Raw genomic sequence first — 22,941 nt, 5'->3', positions numbered from 1 at the left:
TGGCAGTGGCAGTCAAGTTTCAAACCTGAAAAATTCTATCAATGAGAACAAACTTTGCAGTGATTTGTAATCAAGGCTGAAAGAATGAAAAGTTTTTATAAATGTTATAAATTAAAAGAATATAGAGAATAACTAAGATTTCCTTTTTTTTTTAACATTTAAAAAGTCTCAGTCATAAACATTTTTAGCTTTCCATCAACTTTAAAAGATTCTAGAGGCACCTGGGTGGCTCAGTAGTTGAGCATCTGCCTTTGGCTCAGGCCTTAATCCCAGGGTCCTGGATCGAGTCCCACACCAGGCTCCCCGCAGGGAAGCCTCCTTCTCCCTCTGCCTATGTCTCTGCCTCTCTCTCTGTCTCTCATGAATAAATTAAAAAATACATATTTTAAAATGCACAACAGATCTGCTCACCATTATTACCCAGGGCCTTCATAGTGACCTCCATTTGTGCATATTCATAATTGAAGTTGATTTCACTGGACACCTCACTGGAGGAGTCTCCATCTACATCCAGCTGCTCTGAACTGGTTTCATTCTTCATGGAGATATCATGTTCATCATCCTCTCGATCTGCTTTCTTTTTCTTTTTAGGCAAATTCAGTCTTGGTGGAAAAAAAAGAGTATTATTTTTAAAATAAAGATATGCATTTATTCCATTCATTAAATACTGGTATTTGCTAGATGCCAAGGGGGTACAATGTAAGGGTAAGGCAATTAATTACTATACTCAGGAATTTTATCCTCTAGTAGTAGAAATAAACACACACGCATGAGCAAATAGTTACAACAGACCATGTGACTTGGGGCCACATGACTGTGACAAGCTAGGTGCTGAAGAAAAGCTGAGGACCACTGAGGAGTAACAACAGAAAAGATGACAGAGTAGGAAGTCATCTGAGCCAAGTCTTAGAAAATAAGGAGAAAGCAGGGCAGTTAGGGCAATGGGAACAGCATAAGAGATATAGAGCTGGAAACTCTCATAGCCTCTGGAGAAATTATGAATAAAACAACATAGTGGTATGTGAAGTTTGTACAGAAGAGGTTATGGGAGATAATACTGGAAAGATCAACTTATCCCAAATTATGAAGGCCTTGAGTACTAAGCCAAGCAGTTTACACTTGATTTAGTTTGAGAAGGAAAAAAAAAGGAAAAATATTTTCTGCATACTTTGTACCCCTCTACCTTTTCCCCAGTAATCAAAATATCGACTGGCCTACAAGCAACTGATCTCCATTAGCTATAAGAAAAGTCAGTCTGATATCCCAAGCATGGTGACCAGTGACAGGAAGAGAACCAGAGCAGGATTTCAGTTCTATACAATCTCTAGCCCATCCTTCCCTGGCAACACAACAGCAATTTTCTATGGGAAACAATGTGTGCAGTCCCAGAACAGGTACTTTCTCAGCCTCCCTTGTAGTTAAGAGGCATATTCTAGCAAATGAGACAAAAAATGGAAGGTTGCTAGAGACTCTGGGAAGACTTCCGCTTTTTCTGATCAAGCAGATAGGGCCTTCTCCCTCATTTTCTTCGTATGTGCCTGGATGCTGCTTTGATACCTGGAGTGGCATAGCCATCTTTAGACCACAGGGAAATGCCAAGACAATGAGATAGTGACAAGCCTTCTGCTATGACAGTTTTGAGAGGCTTATTAGCCAATGCCAATAAACATCCACCTTGGGATTTCTTATTTGGTCAGTGAAACAAACTGTTTAAGCTATTATAGTCAAGTTTGCCATTATATATAGCTGAAAACATTCCTAAATGAAATACAAACTTTATATTTTTTAAAGATTTCATTTATTTATTTGGGAGAGAGAGGGAGAGAGAGAGAGAAAGAGAACAAGCAGGGGGGAGGGGCAGGGGGAGAGGGACAAGCAGACCCACTCACTGAGCAGGAAGCCTGACATGGTGCTCAATCCCAGGACCCCAGGACCATGACCTGAGCTGAAAGCAGGCATCTAACCAACTGAGCCACCGAGGAACTTTGAACCTTATTTTGCTTTACTGTTTTTCCGAATTTTATCTTACAAATTAGGAAACTAAAACTACTACTTTTCCCATAAAAAAAATAAACAAATTGAAAGATAAGCATGTCAGAAAAAAAAATTAATTAATTCTTTTACCAGACGGCAAAACAATCATCTTCCACGGGGAAATAAAAAGGAAAAATAAGTAAGTAAACTCCTTATTTTTCCTGAGTATATTGTTCTAATATCTCTCAGGCTCAAAGCATATAGTGAACAAACCATATACAGTCAGTAAATATATATGTCCACAACAAACAATACTTTCATTGGAGTTAAGTTTACCTTCTAATATACATTCTTCCGTTTCAAGGTATAATCTTCAATAATTTCTTTTTAAGAGCCATGAGTAATGTCATACCTGAAGAAGTGGTTGTTTCCCCATAATATCCTGTCCCCGTGGTGTAGCTGTATAGGGCTAGATACGGAAGAGCCATTTACAAATGTTCTGCAGGGAGAAGAGATCAAACATGCAAACAATGATTATCATGTATTCTCCTTTAATTATCCAATACTATAGAGATCTATGTACTAGGAAAAACAAAATAACCAATTCCCCAAAATAAAACCTGCCCTCGGTGAGTTTTATTATTTGTATTTACTTCTCTGCTGATTTATTTAAAATGCTTAAGGTGCTAAATATAATAAATTATTATCCTCTACTTTTCAAAGTTCCAAATTTGTCATATAACATATTAATGAGTAAATATGGAGTCATTACAGACAATACTAAAAAGCTGGTAGTGGCATATATTATGACTCAAATGACTATGTCCAATCTACATGAATAATAGCCAATTAACCAATTACACTCTAGAAATACAAGAAACGAGACCAGTGCTAAATTCTCTTCTGTAACTTCCTAGAGCACAGAAAAACATTCATATCCTATCAATATATAAAAGATTTATAAGGTCTACTTGACTGCTTATCTTGACAATGGTTCAACAGAAAGGTGAATAGAAGGATATAAAGGGAAGAATTTGCAGGGGCAAGAAATAAACAAAAATTATGCATCTGAGACGTCTGGGTGGCTTAGCGGTTTAGCACCTGCCTTTGGCCCAGGGCATGATCCTGGAGTTCCAGAATCGAGTCCCACATCAGGCTCCCTGCATGGAGCCTACTTCTCCCTCTGCCTGTGTCTCTGCCTCTCTCTGGGTGTCTCTCACGAATAAATAAATAAAATCTCAAAAAAAAGTATGCATCCCACTATAAGACTGATATTCGGAGGATACCAGTTTTATCAAGCCTCTCTCCTACTAGAGGACTCATTTGCTTAGATATAGGATATAGGTCAAGTTCTTTAATTTGGCCCTCAAGGCCCTACAAAAGGAAACCCTGTTTACCTCTTTCTTTCTTTACCCGTTCTAGTGAATTCTCAACTCCAGTCAAAAAAAAAAAAAAAAAAAGATTTATGTTCTAATCACTAAACATGATTGATTTTCTTTCAAAGCCAGGGTTAGAGAAGAACACAGGCAACACCCTTTTTGAACTCGGCCATAGTAACTTCTTGCAAGATACATCCATGAAGGCAAAAGAAACAAAAGCAAAAATGAACTATTGGGACTTCATCAAGATAAGAAGCTTTTGCACAGCAAAGGATACAGTCAACAAAACTAAAAGACAACCTACAGAATGGAAGAAGATATTTGCAAATGACATATCAGATAAAGGGCTAGTTTCCAAGATCTATAAAGAACTTATTAAACTCCACAGCAAAGAAACAAACAATCCAATCACGAAATGGGCAAAAGACATGAACAGAAATCTCACAGAGGAAGACATAGACATGGCCAACATGCACATGAGAAAATGCTCTGCATCACTTGCCATCAGGGAAATACAAATCAAAACCACAATGAGATACCACCTCACACCAGTGAGAATGGGGAAAATTAACAAGGCAGGAAACAACAAATGTTGGAGAGGATGCGGAGAAAAGGGAACCCTCTTACATTGTTGGTGGGAATGTGAACTGGTGCAGCCACTCTGGAAAACTGTGTGGAGGTTCCTCAAAGAGTTAAAAATAGACCTGCCCTACAACCCAGCAATTGCACTGTTGGGGATTTACCCCAAAGATACAAATGCAATGAAACACCGGGACACCTGCACCCCAATGTTTATAGCAGCAATGGCCACGATAGCCAAACTGTGGAAGGAGCCTCGGTGTCCAACGAAAGATGAATGGATAAAGAAGATGTGGTTTATGTATACAATGGAATATTACTCAGCTATTAGAAATGACAAATACCCACCATTTGCTTCAACGTGGATGGAACTGGAGGGTATTATGCTGAGTGAAGTAAGTCAGTCGGAGAAGGACAAACATTATATGTTCTCATTCATTTGGGGAATATAAATAATAGTGAAAGGGAATATAAGGGAAGGGAGAAGAAATGTGTGGGAAATATCAGAAAGGGAGACAGAACGTAAAGACTGCTAACTCTGGGAAACGAATTAGGGGTGGTAGAAGGGGAGGAGGGCGGGGGGTGGGAGTGAATGGGTGACGGGCACTGGGGGTTATTCTGTATGTTAGTAAATTGAACACCAATAAAAAATAAATTAAAAAAAATTTATAAAACAAAACAAAACAAAAAAGCCAGGGTTATACATACTATTCGTGCAACCTGGAATAGAGTTCCCGTCCCTCACCATCCAACTCTCCAATTCCTACTCAGCTTTCAAAGGCCAGTTGGTTCTGCTTCATCTGTAAAAGTTGCTCATCACTCCAGGCTACACTATCCTAGTTTCTTTACCTTCCTAAAACACTTAACTGGCTTTATATTGCTAGTTACTCTATATGTGTGTGTGTGTGTGTGTATATATATATATACACACACACACACACACACAAAATTCTACTCTCTATACCTGGATTTCACTTAGCATGTAGATTTTTAAACAGTAAAAGTAATTGGTCCTTCTATACTCTGATTATTCAAAGCACGAGCTCAAAAATTATAACAAAAGGGAACCTAGTAAAATTAGCAGATTTTACCTTTTATGACACAAATTCCTTAAATACCATGAGGAGTTCAATTAAAGGCAAACATACATAGATGCTAATTTTTAAAAGCTACAGCAGTTAAGCCATAATTAGTAAATAAAAGCATGATTATAATAATAGTTTTCAAAGTGTGGTCTCTGTGGGGTCCCCAAGATCAAAGCTATTTTTATAATAATGCTAACCTGTCCTTTTTCACTGTGTTGACATTTATACCAGCAGAGTGTAAAACTGCTAGTGTTTTAGCACAAACCAAAGCAGTGGCCCCAAACATTACTAGTAGTCACTGGACTACTCACTGCCATGCACTCACAATTTTAAAAAAATGTTTCTTTTGAGGATATCCTTGATGAAGCAGTAAAAATTACTACTTTTTAAAAATCTTGACCTGAATGCACAACCTTTTAAAGATTTCAAGTGACAAAATGAGAAGTACATAAAAAGCACTGTGTTCATTCATACCAGAGTATTATGGTGTCCTGAACAAAATACAGAAAGTGGTATTTTCTTGAAAATGGACAAAGCGAGGAAAACAGCTGATAGATTGTATCTAATGCTAACTGTAAATTTCAAGTGAGAATTGGGAGTTTGGAGACCTGTGTCAATGTCCTCTACCCAAAGGCCCCCTAGGAGCATTCCTGTAGCTGAACAAGGTGGGCTGGTTATGCACGCACAGGGAGAAGACACAGCTGCAGGAACCATGGGGTGTCCTAGTGATAGCATGCTCAGAAGGACTGTTACAGGATTTGGGCTTTAGCTAGACAACCTGGCAAAGGCTCTGAGAGACAGAGGTTATGTATATGTTGGATATTGTCAGAAAGCAGGCATACTTTTACGATTGGACATTTCAAAAAATCCTATCAATAGAGGGGAGACTAGAATAAAGATAAAAGTTGTGACTGGTAAAGAAGTAATCACTCATCTTAGCCAAGAGAAGGTGTTTGCTATTTGGTGTGTGGCAGAACAACCTTGGTTTCTGCCTGCACCGAAACAAAATTCTTACGTGGCCTGCTTTGTCATATTTTATGACAGCCTCAGAGTAACCTTGCCTGAGGCTGGTATTCTGTGAGATTATTTAATAGGAGAATAGAATACCCAGGCTGGGAGTGACAGGCCCAGCTTCTACTCTGTTTTTTCCCCTTCCTCATTTGCATCCTTCACCGTGAGTTTCATAGCTTCCCAATATTTAAAGACTTTTTGGAGGGGATCCCTGGGTGGCGCAGCGGTTTGGCGCCTGCCTTTGGCCCAGGGCGCGATCCTGGAGACCCGGGATCGAGTCCCACATTGGGCTCCCGGTGCATGGAGCCTGCTTCTCCCTCTGCCTGTGTCTCTGCCTCTCTCTCTCTCACTGTGTGCCTATCATAAATAAAAAAATAAAATAAAATAAAATAAAATAAAATAAAATAAAGACTTTTTGGATAAAATTAGTAATTATATGTTTTAAAGATCTATTTATTTTTAAAGACTTTATTTGAGAGAGAGAGACAGACAGAGAGAGTGTGTGTGTGGGAGGGAGAGAGAGAGACAGAATCTGAAGTAGACTCTGCACAGAGCCAGACATGGGGCTTGATCCCACAACTGCGAGCTCATGACCTGAGCCAAAATCAACAGTCAAATGCTTAACTGACAGAGCCACCCAGATGCCCCATGATTTATTTATTTTTAGAGAGAGAGAGAAAGAGAGCAAGTGCACATGCTCAAGCAGGGGGAGGGGCAGAGGGAGAGGGAGAGAAAGGATCTCAAGCTAACTCCTCGCTGAGTGGAGCCCAATGTGGGGCTCTCTCTCTTACAACCCTAAGATGGTGCTCTGAGCTAAAACCAAGTCAGATGTTCAACCACTTGAGCCATCCAGGCACCCCAAAATTAGTAATGATATTGATTATTCAGTATCATATAATGAAATGGATCAACATTTGAAAACTCAATATAAGTCAGTTAACAGGTTATATATGCCATTATATAACAAGGCAACAACAGCTTCACAGCTCAAGGAAGCAAACTGACAAACATTTACTTTATATGTTATGCCTCTTCATTCATTCATTACTCATTGAGCACTTATATACTAGTCTTCTATTACATACTAATGACAAAAAAACAAAAAAGAAAGGCCTTTGTCCTAAATGAGCTCAGTCCCCTGGGGTAATAAAGGTTAAAAGCCCACAAGGACACAATATGATAGGACACCTGGTATCTCAGTTAAGCGTCTGGCTCTTGATCTTAGCTCAGGTCTTGATATCAGGGTCATAAGTTTAAGCCCCCCACTGGGCTCCACACTGGGCATGGAGACTACTTAAAAATAAATAAATAAATAAAGTAAAAAAAAAAGAATAAAATATGAAGTGTTAATATAACAGGAAGCATAATGTGTACAGGGAATATATACTAGGGCCCCTTCGTGTAGACCAAACAGGGAATTCACCCAAAGTGGATAATGACAGAGCTTAGTCTTCAAGGTCAAACAGGAGTTAGCTGCCTAGAGGAACAGGAGACAAATAATAGGGATATAAGGGATTTTGTATCAAAAATAGTAGAAAGCCATCTGGCTGTATGGTGAGTGACCTAGGAAAAAGATTAGAGCACTGGCCTGGTTCCCATCAAGATCTGATGAAGGTCTTATTTAAGTAAGGCCATGGTAGTTGAGTACAGAGAAAAGAGATGGGTTTAAGAGATATTAAAAAGTGAAATGTAAAGGACTAACTGGATAGCTTCATTAAGTAAACTTAAAAACAAAGGCTGAACATGCTACGTAATACCCACAACTAGTACACTTTTTCTTTAAAATTATTGTGACATTAATACTAATTAAGGTACATTACCTGGTGTTCTTCTGAGGAGTCAGCATAACCTGGCCTTCTGCTGTGATGTCTATAATACAATGTTCAGGAAGAATTCCCATTCCACATAGTTGGATATCTTGGGAATTTGCTGAACCTATCAATGTATGTTCCTACAAAAAAATCAAAGTCACTGATTTATATTGTATTCTTACATGTACAGAAATTGAAATCACCTCCTCTGAGCCCTCTTATATTGATCCATTATCTCAGTTAAAAGACTTCTGAAGAAAAAATAAATAAATAAATAAATAAAAGACTTCTGAAGTAAATGGAATGGGGTAGGGAGAATTTCTGGCTTCCTCTGAAATATATTCTACAAGTTATATTTGCTTATAAAGCATAACGAATTGAATTGAGTTATACCTTTGAAACCCAAAACTACAGTTTTATATTAATGTCCATACTATATTATTTTCCATTGCAATTTTGATTCCGAATATTTTATATTACTCTAAGAGCGTGAGCCACACGTCAATAAGGTACCATAATATGGGTCTGAAAACTATAGTTATTTAAGTTGTACATCATATACCTGGTGTCAATCAAGATGAGTCAACTACAAAGATAAAAAGCTATCCAGGGCAGCGCTGGTGGCACAGCGGTTTAGTGCCACCTGAAGCCTGGGGTGTGATCCTGGAGATCCGGGATTGAGTCCCACGTCAGGCTTCCTGCATGGAGCCTGCTTCTCCCTCTGCCTCTCTCTCTCGCTCTCTGAATAAATAAATAAATAAACCTTTTAAAAAAAAAAAAAGCTATCCAAATCTAAGGAGTGTGGAAAGATTAAAACTATTTCATAAACCCAGTCTCCCTAATCCTCATAGAAGATATGATGGATATGTTCTTCTTGCTGTAGAGCCGCAATTACTCATTTCTTGAAGCCCCAGTTACAGCCTTGCTTTTTGGCTGGCAACTGAGAAAGCAGGCATAAAAATCAAGCTCCCTCTTACGCACCTCAACATTTGGCTACCCGTACATAATTAAACATTGATAACACCCATGTCCTTAGGCCACCTTCTCCTTCCATACACCTAAATCAGGAGTCAGATACAAAATACTTTAGGCTTTGCAAGTCATATGCAGCCACTGAACTCTGCCTAGTAATGCAAAAACAGACAATGCACAAATGAACAAGTGAGGTTACTTTCCAATAAAACTTTATTTATGAACACTGAAATCTGAACTGCATATAGTTTTCATGTGTCTGAAATACTGTTTCTTCTAATTTTCTTCAACCATTTAAAAAAAGATGTAAAAAAACATTCTTAGCTCCCATGCCATAGAGAAGCCACTGGCTAGATTTGGCCAGTGGAATAGTTGCTGACCCCTGATCATGAGGACTTTATCTAGTCCCATGGATTTTAAATACTGCTGAAACAGAGACCCCATGAAAAACTGGTTTGTTTTTTTAAGAGTTTTTATTTATTTATTCTTGGTAGACATAGAAAGAGAGAGAGAGAGAGAGGGACAGAGACACAGGTGGAAGGAGAAGCAGGTTCCATGCTGGGAGCCTGATGTGGGATTCGATCCTGAGGCTCCAGGATCACACCCTGGGCCAAAGGCAGGTGCTAAACCACTGAGCCACCCAGGGACCCCCGAAAAACTGCTTTTCTGCTCCTTTTCCTGCTCCTATTCTTGCAAGGACCTATAACCTCCTCTCTCCCCCACACACACCTTATAGAACTGCTAATGTATGTTCTCCTTGTAAAGGCCAAGTAGTTAATGCTTTCTTTGGAGTCTTGCAGCACAACAGATATCATCCAAGGAGTGACCAAGACCACTGACTCACCAAGACCTCTGGCTCTAGGGCATAAGTAGCTTATGGAGGAAACCTAAGCAGTGCTCTTTGTTCCTGTATGCCTGAGAAGACATAATCCTCAATAAAACACCTCAGGCCCCAAGCAAAAAGAAGTACTCTCCTTTCCTTTCCGAATCTCCCAGAATGCTTTCTCTGTTTTCAATAAACTCTGCCCTCTCTTCTTCTCGGCTTTCGTTTGATTTCTACCCTGTGTGAAGGCAAGTACCTTCTTGGCTGGTCCTGCAGGACCCCATCTGGGTCCTTAGATTCCACCTGTCTACAACACTGTCTCTATATAAATTAAATCACCAGCCAGGAACTAGAGACTTCAGTTCCATTATTTTCCTGCCTCCACTATCACTATTCCACTCTCACTAACCTTTATTTCTTGCCTACGTGGCTGCTTAAAGATATTTCTTCCTTTTTTTTCTTTTTTTTTTTTTTTTAGCATTTTATGTAGGTATGTATGTATGTATGTGAGTGAGAGAGGCAGGTGAGTGTCTAAAGACATTTTAAAGTGAAAGGGCCAAAGCAGAACTTTTGCTCCCCCAACCCCAACCCAATGAATCTATTCTCTTCTCCTGATAGTCAGCTAAAAAGCTTAGATGCTACAGAGTCCTCTCTTTCCCTTACTAGCCTATCACTGGGCCCATGTCAATCAGAACATCCCTACAGACTGTTCCTCCAAAACACTGAGAATCAGCTCATTCTCTCCCACCTCTACTATCACACCCTGCTCTTTTGCTGGGGTGAATATATGAATCTTCTACGATTTCTCCACTCCTAATCAATCCTCCAACCCCATCTACTACTAGGACAACAGCAGATCATATGATCTCCCTATTTAAAACCCTCTAGTGGTTTCCCTTTGAACTTCTAATGAAGTCCATATTCTTAATCAGGCTTACAAAAAAAAACACTCAGTGATCTGGCTCCACCTACCTCTCCTATCCTAGCTCCTACCACTTCCCCTTCTTCTAGAGGAAGATAAGACCACACTGACCTTTTATCCGTCCTTTGAGCACACTGGAGGTTTCCTTGGTCTGAACCCCGCCCCCCACCTTGATATTGGTAGTTTCTTATCATTTCTATCTCACTGTTAAAGGGCACATTCACAGAGAGATATACCCTGAACCGATAATCAGAAATAACCACCCCATCGTTCTATTTCATTTCCTTACATAGAATTGACTGTCAGGTTCAGTGTCTATCTCCACAGCTAGTCTGGAAATGCCACAAAAGAGGAGAACAGCCTGACCCGCTCTCTACTGTAATCCAAGCATATAACACAAGCTTACCACAGTTAAGTATTAAATAAATATAAAAGAAAAATAAATGAATAATCATTTCCCTTCAGACTCCATGGAAGATGATTCACTCTCCTTCTTTACTAATAACTCTATTAATTATGTTGTGGATCCCAGTGCCTCCCATCTCTTCTGGGACCTCAATCTCATAAAAGGGGCCCTTCCCCACTAGTATTTTCATTTCCCCTTCTCCAGGGGTTTCTTTACTCAACTATACTGCAGTGGTATTTCTAAGGAAACAAAGATTTGGGATCTAGAGCTGTCCCATGTTATCTTTTTCAATCCCCAAGGAGTGTATATAATATTGAGGACATTCCACACATAAATCTTTATTCCTCACTATTGGCTAAGATTTCCTGGCCAATCCCCACACTTTCTTAATCTGGAGAACAAGACTTGACTACGTGGAAACTGCCAAGTAATGCTTATGATGTTTGGTAGCAGGCTTAAAGAATCTATTCCATGCCTGTCTCCATTCCCCACTTTGGTTCTTCCCTCCCTGCCTTTACAAAACCAACCCTATGGTGGAGAGAAGTTCCAAAAGGAGGGGGGAAAATCTAAAGAGAAGGGTGCCTGTCTGGTTCAGCTGGAGGAACATGTGACTCTGTATCTCAGGGTTGTGAATTCAAGTCCCACATTGGATGTAGAGATTACCTAAAAATAATAAAATCTTAAAAAAAGAAAAAGTCTAAAGAGAAAAGGGGCCCCAGGTCTCCTAAAAAAGAAGGAAACATCCCCAAAGCACTTGGCATAGGCCATTTCCAAGTATAATCCCATTTGTCCTCCTGTAAGAAATTCTAGGCATCTTAATAGTGACTTTGGTGGAAGTGGAGGTGGAGGTAATCCTTGGGCTATATGCCCTAGGTTGGAGTCTGAGTATAGAAATAATCCCTACTACCATACTTCATCCACATACAGGTTCAGACCCATGTCTGTGCCCTTGCTCTTGTTTTCTTTGCCTGAAATACTCCCTCTTTGCCTCATCTAAATAGAAATGTCTTTCAATAACTAGGTCTAGTGTCATCTTCTACTTGAAAATTTCACCGCTGGGCAGCACTGACTTCTCCCTTCTCTGAACCTGATTACACTCAGAGTGGGTACCACATTACGACCTCTTGCACAAATGTTTTTTTTTTTTTTTTCCCTTTATTTAGACAGCAACCTTTTACAGGACTCCTGTATCTTCTCCAAAAATAAGCACAGTACATGATACATGGTAGATGCTAAGTATTTGTTGATAGACTGAATTAAAAATTATTAGAGACAAGTATTAACACAAACATGCAAAGGTCTAATCGAAATTCTAGAAGGAAAACTTCATTTTTTCAACAAATATTATTCTGAACACCTATTATGAGCTGGGCACTGAGTCACTGGAAACAAAAGAGAGACAAAGTCCCAATTTTGTGGTGCTTACAATCTTGGTGACAACTTAAATCTCTCATTTGAGGTTATAATCTATTCTGATTTGGATGATGATTCACTGGAATCTCAAACATTAAGCTCTAAAAGCTCAATCTGCCAAAGCCTTACAGTTTGATATTTAAACAAGTTAGACAAAAAGCTTTTTGATAAGTTCCTCCTATTGTGCTCTAAACCCTGCAATAAAAATACTGATGAGGGAAAAAATAAACTTATCATGGATTGGCACAGGAGTTTATCTAATGAATAAATGTTATGAAAGTACAAGGTAATCAAAAATAAGATAAAGTTAATCAAGGGTGGCTTTTTGGTCTCTATGTGATATATGGATATAAGGATTCTTTTCTTTTTTTTTTTTTTAAGATTTGTTTACTTTAGAGAGAAAGAGTCCCAAGTGGACTCTGAGCCAAGCACAGAGCCCGATGTACGGCTTGATCCCACAGCCCTGAGATCATGACCTACACCAAAACCAAGAGCTGGAGGCCCAACCAACTGCACCACCCAGGCATCCCTGGATATGATAATTCTTAAAGTATACTAATTTTAGAGAAAATTTTAACAAATATAAAACACCAGATTTAAAAATCTAAGAAATAATGAAAAGCTAGAAATGGCTTTTTAACCTTTCTTTAATCCACTTAAATTTAATTTCACTGGAGATGATGAACTCTTCTATGAATTAACTAAGTACCTTTGCTTCTTTTATAAATCAACCATTTATGTTGCTCTTTTGAGAAACTCCCTCTGATCAACTAAGTCCTAAAAGACAGAGAGAGGGGCACGGGGAAGGGAAAGGAGGGAGGAAAGAAAGGAAAATAAAGAGATAGGACTTGTCCACAGTGACATATTTCACAGGGCAAGCTTTTCCGAGCCTGCAAGAAGGAAAAGGTGCATGTCAGTAAAGCCAGTGAGGTCCCTCAGCCTTATCAGTATTCTCAGATAATTTCTGAAGGAAAAGGTAAGCGAGTACCAGGGACACTAAGCAGAAAAGTACTTGTTATTCTTCACATATCTAAATAATCAAAATTCTTTAATAAAGAAATCACACTGGCTTAACAGAACCAAGACTCTGAGGACAGCTTTTCTGGAATGGTGGTGAAAAAGGCAAGAAGGTATCTTTCCATCTCTTATAAATTCAAGTTGCCAACCCAAAAACTCTTAATGTGGCATAACTGTGTCTTGCTTCTCTTGGGGTCCTCAAAACCTACCCGTAGCTCCACAAACACTGAATGGCTGGTGCCACTGCCATGATCACCTCAATCAGTGACTGAATACTAACAAGGACGACACCAGGCAGTTTACCTTCAATGAGAGAGATGCTATCGGATCGACATGTGTTTTAAAGCTACTGCTGAATCACTTATCAAGGTATGAATCTTGGGACTCCTGGTGGCTCAGTGGTTGAACATCTGCCTTTGGCTCAGGTCGTGATCCTGGAGTCCTGGGATTGAGTCCCCGTGAGGAGCCTACTTCTCCCTCTGCCTATGCCCCTGCCTCTCTCTCTCTCTCTCTGTGTTACTCATGAATAAATGAAATCTTTTTTTTTTAAAGGTATGAATCCTTCTTGAGTATGTACATGTACAATTTACCTCAAATCCTTCAGAATCAGCCTAGTTTCCCAGGCCATTAATAGCTGACTCATGAAAAGAGCAGATTCAGAATTGCAAAAGCAAAATAGCCCTCATGAAAGATTTGGTGGATAATTCTGAGGCATGCTTAAAATCAATCCTACTTTGATCCTATTTCTGTAACATAAAAATATGTAGCAGTATAAGTCTATAGATACAGAATAGATCCAGAGGATATGGATAAAACTATTAAATATTAACTGTGGTCATCTCTGCATGTTGGAATCTGGGCATGAATCCCCCCTCTTTTTCTAATATGTGTTTATAAAACTCTTTAGAAAACAAAGTGTATTACGAGCATAATGTTTTTAAGGTAAGGGAAGCAGTTCTTCCCTCTAGAAGCCCAGCCAGTGCTGGTATAAGTCTCCAAGTCTATCTTAGAATCATAGGCAGTCCTTGCTTTGCATAAGAACACAGGACTATAAAAATAACTTAAAAAAAAATAACTTTGCAAGGAGATCTTAATATTCAATGGGGAAAGGATGCCTGAATGGCTCAGTGGTTGAGCATTCTGCCTTTGGCTCAGGACGTGATCCCGGGGTCCTGGGATGGAGTCCTGCATCGGGCTCTCCACAGGGAGCCTGCTTCTTCTCCCTCTCTCTGTGTATATCTCATGAATAAATAGATAAGATCTTTAAAAATCATCATCATCATCATCATCAATGGGGAAAACCACAATTATTCTGTGACTTTTTAAAGTATCTGTAAAAATAATAATAATAAAATAGCTAATTAATAAATTTTAAGTCTGTAAAAACATCATTAAGAATTATCTTACTGTTACAACATACAGAGAAATGAAGAAGTAGTAAAACTATTTAGAATACTGTAATTTAGAGTATCAGACACATTGAAATTTAAAGCATTTCCTTTGTGTAAAACTTATCCAGAGTAGTTGAACAGTACTTGCCTTCTTCTCAATATATATATATATATAAAATACAATATAGAGTGAGCATATTTTGAGCATATTTTCTGTGCTGTGGAAAACTGTGATACTCCTTTTTAAGTGTCTACCATTTTAACCTCTGTGCTCCTGATGCTTCGAAATATTTCCAAGAGCTCCTTTAATGTGAAGTGTTCTCTGGTGTCACTCCCTCTGGCATATCTTCATCCTTCTCATCACACTTTCACAATTTACATCGATAAACTCACCCTCACTAAATTTCTCTGGCTGCATACATAGAATTTCACGAACAGCACTGGCATCAACATTATTTACTAAATTGTGGTAACTGGAATTTGTGTGTGTTGGAACCATGCAACACGAGGACTGCCCATGCATGCAAATTATATGCAAAATTATCTTGTGAGTTATGTTCCATCTATGGTTTGGCCACCATACTCTGTCGCTGCCAGTTCCAGACTAAATAAATAAATAGAAGATTCTGGAAGAGTATCTTACCACTTGGAACTAGAAAGAACATTAGAGGTGATTTAATCCAGTGCCCTCATTTTATAGATGGGGTGCTGAAAATCACCCAGGGATGTGAAGTCATCTGCCCAGCATCTAAATTGATTTCAGAATTCGAAGGCAAGAAATAAAAAAATGCTCAGCCTCCAAATTCCTCCTTCCCACATCATGGTATCACTTTACTGAAGCAAAAAACTGTTCTTGGACTGAGATCATCCTTCTGAATGTGCTTGGTCATGAATATGCTTTTGTCGTGGGGTTAGCTTGGGCAGTGAAGAAATCAACACTGCCTCAAACTCTGCCAAAACAGGGTTGACCACACAGTCTGAAACAGAATCCCGACACCTCCACACAAGATGACCAGAAATATTCTGACTACTCTCCAAAAGTCTTTAAATAGTTTCTTTGTTTGATTTTTTTAGTTAAGGAACAGATATGAATCAGGTTTTTCTCTTGTTGGGCGTATATGTTTGTGTGTTCCAATTTGAACTTCATCACCTCAGAATGAAAAAGAATTCAGAGTCCTGGGAAATAAAAAGGGCAGACTATTTGAGTCTTAACTATATACAGCACCTCTCCTAAAGCATTTGGATATCTATAGCTGAAACTCTAACACAAAATGCTACCATCATCATTAAGAAACACAGAATGTGATGTAATCATTTACACTTTTTTCAATAGACAAGGATAATATATGGTGCCACACAGAGTATCAAATATGAAATATGGAATATTTATATAGTGCTTCTGTTTATAAAGTACTTGTATATATCAAATCTCATTTAACCCTCACAGGAACCTTTGAGGTAGCCAGACAAAGCATCCATTTATAGAGGAGGAATGTATAGACTGAAAGGGGCAAAAGACTTGAGATCACACATTTGTTAAGCAGCACCCCAGACAAAAACATCAGTCATCTCCCAGCTACTCTCATGTTGCTCCCATTCGAGCACAATACCTGAAAGTGCACACATACTGTATGTATCAAAAACACAATTTAATTCATAGCGTAATAAAACATGGTATCAGACGCTCATTAATAATGGGGCTTCAGCAAAATAACACAAACCTAATTATGACAAGATATCTTTGATAAAAACTGGGAACTAGCCAATGTGTCGTGAATTCTTTAGTCTCTTTAGAAATGAAGCCACGGTTTTGTTTTGTTTTGTTTTTTTATTTTTTATTTTAAAGCAGTTTCTAAGTTCACAAGCTCATTATCTTTAACTTCCTAGTCACCTTAGTTAAACCTACATATATAGTGACTATTTTGTAAGGGGGGGGGACTTCCTCCACGTATTTACTAACCACATGCCAGAATCATGTAGTCCCTTATTTAATTCACTTATGCTCTGGCCATGACAAAGCAATTTTATGAGCTCCTAATAATTTATGTAGTGTCTCAGGATTCCCACTTATTCTGAAGTTGTCTCTTGTCTCCCTGAGATATCTCACAATTTACAGATTTTAACATCCATCACTACTTGGGGTTTTTTCTGTTTCATACTCTGGTCCCCTCAATCTTTTAGTGACTTATTTTTTTATAAGTTGATAATAAAACTTTTAAATTTTCCTAAATTACTGGAAACACAAAATTCATAGTAAGTGGCCTCACACCATAACTTTCTTTAAACATTTCCTCTTGCAATCTAACCATTTACAAAAAATGTGCTTCATATATACCATGAAAGCTTTAGTCTACTAATAAATCATTTAGTTTTAAAAGCCATTCTTTAAGTTTTAAAGTCATCTCTTTAACTCCCCAGTATAATTCATAGTCGATAATAGTAGCTAAACTACTTAATTTCTTGGAAATAATATCAGAATATTATTTTTTATATTACTAGGTTGAATTAAATCACTCAAAGACTAAAAAAGGGAAACTAATCCCAGAAACTCAAGATTTTTCTATACTCCAGCTTGTTCAAATAATAACAATTTGCTAATTCATTATTTTGGAACAAGCATGGTTCTCCAAGTTTAAAAAAATACTATGAAAAATTGTTCTGTATTATCGCAGTAAATAGTAGCAAAGCACCTTACCTTTAAATAGTAAACCAGAAGTTCATTCAGAGCAGGATCAGCATTCAGATTAACAAGGAAGCATTTATCATCCCCAACTTTAATCCCAGAAGATTGAAGAGATATTCCAAGACTCTCAAGCTGTTTCTGTCGCTCCTATAAATGTATTAGAGAAGTATTAATTCTATAGCTATTGACACAGCAAGATATTAAAGATCTTATATCGGAATAATTACTAAATAACTTTATGATTCAAATATATAATCTTAGGACATAGTATTATAAATTATAGCACTTCTTCTCTTCCTAAACTTCTCTTTCTAAATAAATATGTAATAAATATGTTATTTTATTTTGTTAATTAAAACTTTATTTTGAGAAATAAAGCCATTACCAATAGCAACCAAGTATACCACAGAGTTCTTAATTTTCATTCTTGAAAATATCTAACATCTTGAATTCGTCTTTCTCATTTAATTCTGTACATACACATTTTACCAACTGTGATCTTTCCAAAAGGCCACATTTTCAATACAATCTCTTGCTAGCCTCAGTGACTCCCCAACCAGGATAAAGGCCAAACTCCCTCAACAAAGTCCACAAGGCCCTTTGATCTGGCCTGTTTCCTCTGTCTTCATGTTTTATCACTCCTACTCTCAGAGTCTGTGCTATAGTTATATGGAACTCTTCCAGGTCCCTGAAAGAATGTTCTCCTTAGCTTAAGAGATTTTACACCTGTTTCTTCTATCTGAAGCCTACTTATTCTCATACTTGGTAACTCATACTTGTTTACTTGATCATTTCTCAATGAGGGCATGGATCCTATCTATCCACCATGAATTCCTAGCACCTAGCACAGTACATAACACACAGTGAGCACTCAAAACATCAGTCTTTTGATTGTTCCAAAATAAAACTTGCATACACATTCAAGTACTATTTTCATAAGAATATGAACCTTTCCTTTTTGTGCCTACCTGTCTCTGAATCCACACAACATACAAATGTATGCATATAAGGGGATACTCGTGATTCCTGCAATCAATGCTCTAGGATTAAGGTATGTGAATTGGGGCAGAGCAGGGTATCTTTGACTATATATAAATAGCAAGTGGTAATGAATCACAGGCACCAAAAGCCTTTGATGTGAGGAAAGACAAGACAAACTAAGTCATTTAACTGGAGCCACATAGTAAGTTTGCAGTATAATTAAATCACAGCCTGAGGATTTTGCTATTTTTAGGGACACCATCCCAAAGTTATCTGACCATGGACCATTTTTCTTCCCCAAAGACTTATTAACAATTGGTGGCTATATTGCCAGAAATACATTTTAGGAAATGCTAGTCTCTTTAAAAAAAAAAAAAAGGTCAATGACCAAGAGACCAGGTCTTTTCCCATGAGAAAGAAGCAAGTTCAGAACCAGGAAAGCCTGGGGGCTTGCAAAGATAAGGTGTTAAATGAAGTGTTGGATAAAATCAGGCCCAGTCCTCAAAAGGGACATCTGACAGAGGAAGAGAACAGTTAGGTAAGAAAAGATTCACCAGCATGAGCACTCCAATTTCACTTAAACCTACCCTGCTTGTATCAGCACAGCAACTCAAATACAATAGCACTTCAAAGTCAATGGTTTTTTTTGGAGTAGCTCAAAAAGGCTCACACAAATTAGCTCTACACTGGATAATTAGTAGAATGACTTATAATCTAAGAAAAACAAAAAGTGAGATATAAAATAAGAAATAAAATTCATGTACTGGGATATTCTCTTGAGATTTAAAGGATATGGATTAAAATAACCTAGTTTACGGATACAGATAAGGCAAGATTGGATCATATCCTGATTTTCAATGAAACTGGGTGATGGTACATGTGGATTCATTATACTCTTCTCTTGTTTTTATCTATTTTGAAAATGATCATAATAGGGCAGCCTGGGTGGCTCAGTGGTTTAGTGCCACCTTCAGCCCAGGGCGTGATCCTGGAGACCCGGGATCCAGTCCCACATTGGGCTCCCTGCATGGAGCCTGCTTCTCCCTCTGCCTATGTCTCTGCCTCTGTCTCTGTGTCTCTCATGAATAAATAAAATTTGTAAAAAAAAAAAAAAAAAAAAAGAAAGAAAGAAAGAAAAAAGAAAGAAGGAAAGAAAATGATCATAAAAAATATTTTAAAATTAGCCTGCACTACTATAACACCTACTTTAAGCTACTTAATAGTAGTACCATCCTACAACACTTGATGTATAGGTCGATTCTGGACAGCACATTTGAGGATGGAACCTTCTGGGTGACAAAAGAAGTAGCAAGTTCTATGTATTTACTAATATGAGGAACAGTTGAAAACACTATTTTGTATGTATTTTGTATGTTCTATGTATTTACTAATATGGGGAACAGTTGAAAACACTATTTTGAAAAAAATAAGTTTTTTTATTTAGGGGGATCCCTGGGTGGCTCAGCAGTTTAGCGCCTGCCTTTGGTCCAGGGTGTGATCCTGGAGTCCCCGGATTGAGTCCCACGTTGGGCTCCCGGCATGGAGCCTGCTTATCCCTCTGCCTGTGTCTCTGCCTCTCTATATATATATATCATAAATAATAAAAAAAAATCTTAAAAAAATATTTTTTTATTTATTCATTTGAGAGAGAGATAGAGAGAGCACAAGCAGGCAGAAGGGCAGAGGCAGAGGCAGAGACAGAAGCAGGCTCCCAACTAAGTTGAGAGCCCAACATGGGGCTTGATCTCAGGACCATGAGATCATGACCTGAGCTGAAGGCAGACACTTAACCATCTGAGCCACGGAGGCGCCTCCTAGAGATTTTTAACTTTAGAAAAGGAGGGGAAGAAGCAGAAGTTACCTTAAATATCCAGGTAATAACTGTCCCTATATTGTAGGGTTGATGGGGGGGATTAAATAAAATATTATAATTTAAAAGGGCTTCACATAGGGCCCAACACAGTATACTCAATAAATATTTGCTATTATTATTATTACTCTTAGTTACTCTATATATGTGGGGCACTCATTCTCTCAGCTTTGGAAGATCAAACTAAGGACCATGAGCAGAAATGAATAAAAGATTTTGATTAAGTAGCTAGTATTAGAGTCATCAGAGCTGTCCAATCATGAAAAGGCTGCTTGAGGGGGTACTGCTTCCACATTGCTACATATATTTCTAAAACAGAGGCTGAATACTCATCTAACAGGAAAGCACGGAGTAAAGTCTTTTACTAAGTGGACAACTGGACATTTAGGATTCTTTTCAAATGCTAATGTTCCCACCCTAAAATTTCATAACTCTGTTTTAAGTATTCTTATTTTTAAGATTTTATTTATTTATTTGATAGAGGGAGAAAGAGCACAAGCAGGAAGAGTGGCAGGCAGAGTGAGAGGGAGAAGCAGACTCCCTGTTGAGCAGGGAGCCCAATGCAGGACTCCATCCCAGGACCCTGGGATCATGACCTCAGCCAAAGGCAGACACTTAACAACTGAGCCACCCAGGTGCCCCCTGTATTAAGTATTTTTAACATGAGAGACAGCTCAGATTTAGGTATTTCATATTACTTTTACTGAGTTGTCATAACAAAGCCAGAGGCTAATATCTTAATTACCACTACCAATTTTGTAGTTTGGGTAAGTTCCTTAAGTCTGCAAAGCACTTAATAGAATTGGGGGTTCAGAGTCAGAGGCTACAAAGTAGTTACTTCCTTTAAAAAATGTTGATGACCTTGAAACTATTTCTTACATAATGAACTATTAATTGTAATTATGTCTTCTTTATCCTCCAAATTACCTTTGTAAAGTACAGACTCTTAGATCTAGGTTCTTATTAATGGTGCTAGATTTGCCATCTTCAAGGCTAAAAATCAAAAAAGGACCCAGAAATGCCACCTGAGTTACACTGCACAAATTGCCATGAGCTTTCTCTCGCTTTAATCAGGAGGCACGAACCTGTGCAATCTCCTCGGTTTTCCTTAGTTTCTCCTCCCAGGTCACAGTCATTTCCTGGATTAGCTTCTCTGATTCTTCCAGCCGGTCCTTTAGTTCTGGAGATTTCATTGCCTACAAGCAAAAAATATTTGTTACATGAAATGTCTGTACCAGACCCTGAAGAAAGCATTAACTAAATCCAGAACGAAAACGTAACAATCTGCCTCCTCGCAGCTCTACAGTTCACAGAGATCTCCGATCTACCTAAGACAGAACAATGTATGTCACTGATGCACAGAATCCAGACTGGATTCATCCCATGAGCTCATTCAGTTACCTATGGTGGGCTTGAAAGGAAGACTTCACTGCTTTCCTCCAACCTACTGTTACTGTGAAGATCTAATTTCATTTAGCTTGAACAGAAAGTTCAAGCTCTCAAGGGCTTATTTTTAAATTCCAAAAGGTCATATATCTAGACTCAGATGTGGGATTCATTCTAATCTTTACTGATGACTTCAGGTATTGATTCTGGTTTACCAACTTACTACCAGAAAACAGGTTATAAGAAAGAAAAGGACTATGGTCCTGACCCCAAGAAACAGTTCCACAGCGTTGCAAAATCGTGAGTAAAGAATATTAATTAAACTAGAAATCCTGAAATTGGTATTTTATTTCACCTTTGAAAAGAGAATGAGAATTCTGTTGTAGGTTAGAACTGTATAGGTTTCAAATTCAATAATGGAACATAAACACCTTACATTACAGAATGTACAAAGGGTAGTGGAAATAGGGTACCTCTCAATAAATGGGTATTTCTTTTTTTTTTTAAAGATTTATTTATTTGAGAGAAAGAGAGCGTGAGCATGAGGGGCAGAGAATCTCAAGCAGACTCCCCACTGAGCACAGAGCTCTACAAGGCAGTGCTCAATCCCATGACCCTGAGATCATGACCTGAGCTGAAACCAAGAGTCAGCCACTTACCTAACTGCGCCACCCAGGCGCCCCTAAATAGATAGGTAATTTTGCTATATTTTTTCTAGGGCCTGGCATCATCCACAGGGCAAGATGGCCACGACAGGGATGGCCCTGCCCCGGAGGGGATGGGGCACTAGACCAGATACGCCGCAGCCTTTCCAGAAGGCCATGTGGTCCGAGGATGTGAGCTCACAGCCCAGTCCACAGGTGGCCGTGGGGCCATCCCAGCAAGGTCTTGGCCCTGACAAGGAGTCCCAGCATTTTGCAGCCCTGACCTGGACTGCAGTGTACGCATCCTGACGGAGGCACATAGCCAGTCAGCTGAGCAGAGGCTCCTACGCAGGCAGAGAAGCAGTCAGTGAGCACCTCAAATCTACTGTGCTGGCTAGCGGAAGAGTTTGTGGTGGCAGAGGAATGTGCTCTGTGTTCTACTTTTCGCGTCAAAACCACCTGAGTGTGGCTCTACAGGGTAGGTGGAGAAAAATCACATGCAGCTCCTCTAAGAGGAATGAATTCAAAAGCTACGGTTTAGCTCTGATGGAACAACACTTATTCTGGAAATCTGAAGGGGCCGTGGTGGGTGTG

At 38.7% G+C, this 22,941-nt stretch overlaps 1 protein-coding gene across 2 annotated transcripts in view; it reads right to left on the bottom strand.

The window, feature by feature from the left end:
- KIF13B (kinesin family member 13B) overlaps positions 1 to 22,941 on the bottom strand; it is a 200,005-nt gene that overhangs the window by 84,581 nt on the left and 92,483 nt on the right. For both annotated transcript variants that reach the window (XM_072796102.1, XM_072796103.1), the window contains 5 exons: positions 21,403 to 21,513; positions 17,479 to 17,613; positions 7,849 to 7,979; positions 2,387 to 2,473; positions 412 to 602 (listed from right to left, as the gene is read on the bottom strand). In XM_072796102.1, coding sequence (XP_072652203.1) covers positions 412 to 602; positions 2,387 to 2,473; positions 7,849 to 7,979; positions 17,479 to 17,613; positions 21,403 to 21,513 — 655 coding nt within the window. The remainder of the gene's footprint in view (positions 1 to 411; positions 603 to 2,386; positions 2,474 to 7,848; positions 7,980 to 17,478; positions 17,614 to 21,402; positions 21,514 to 22,941) is intronic.

The sequence above is a fragment of the Canis lupus genome, chromosome 24 (assembly GCF_048164855.1).
Source record: "Canis lupus baileyi chromosome 24, mCanLup2.hap1, whole genome shotgun sequence".
Classification (NCBI taxonomy): Eukaryota; Metazoa; Chordata; class Mammalia; order Carnivora; family Canidae; genus Canis; species Canis lupus.
This window is presented reverse-complemented; position numbering and strand designations above follow the sequence as displayed.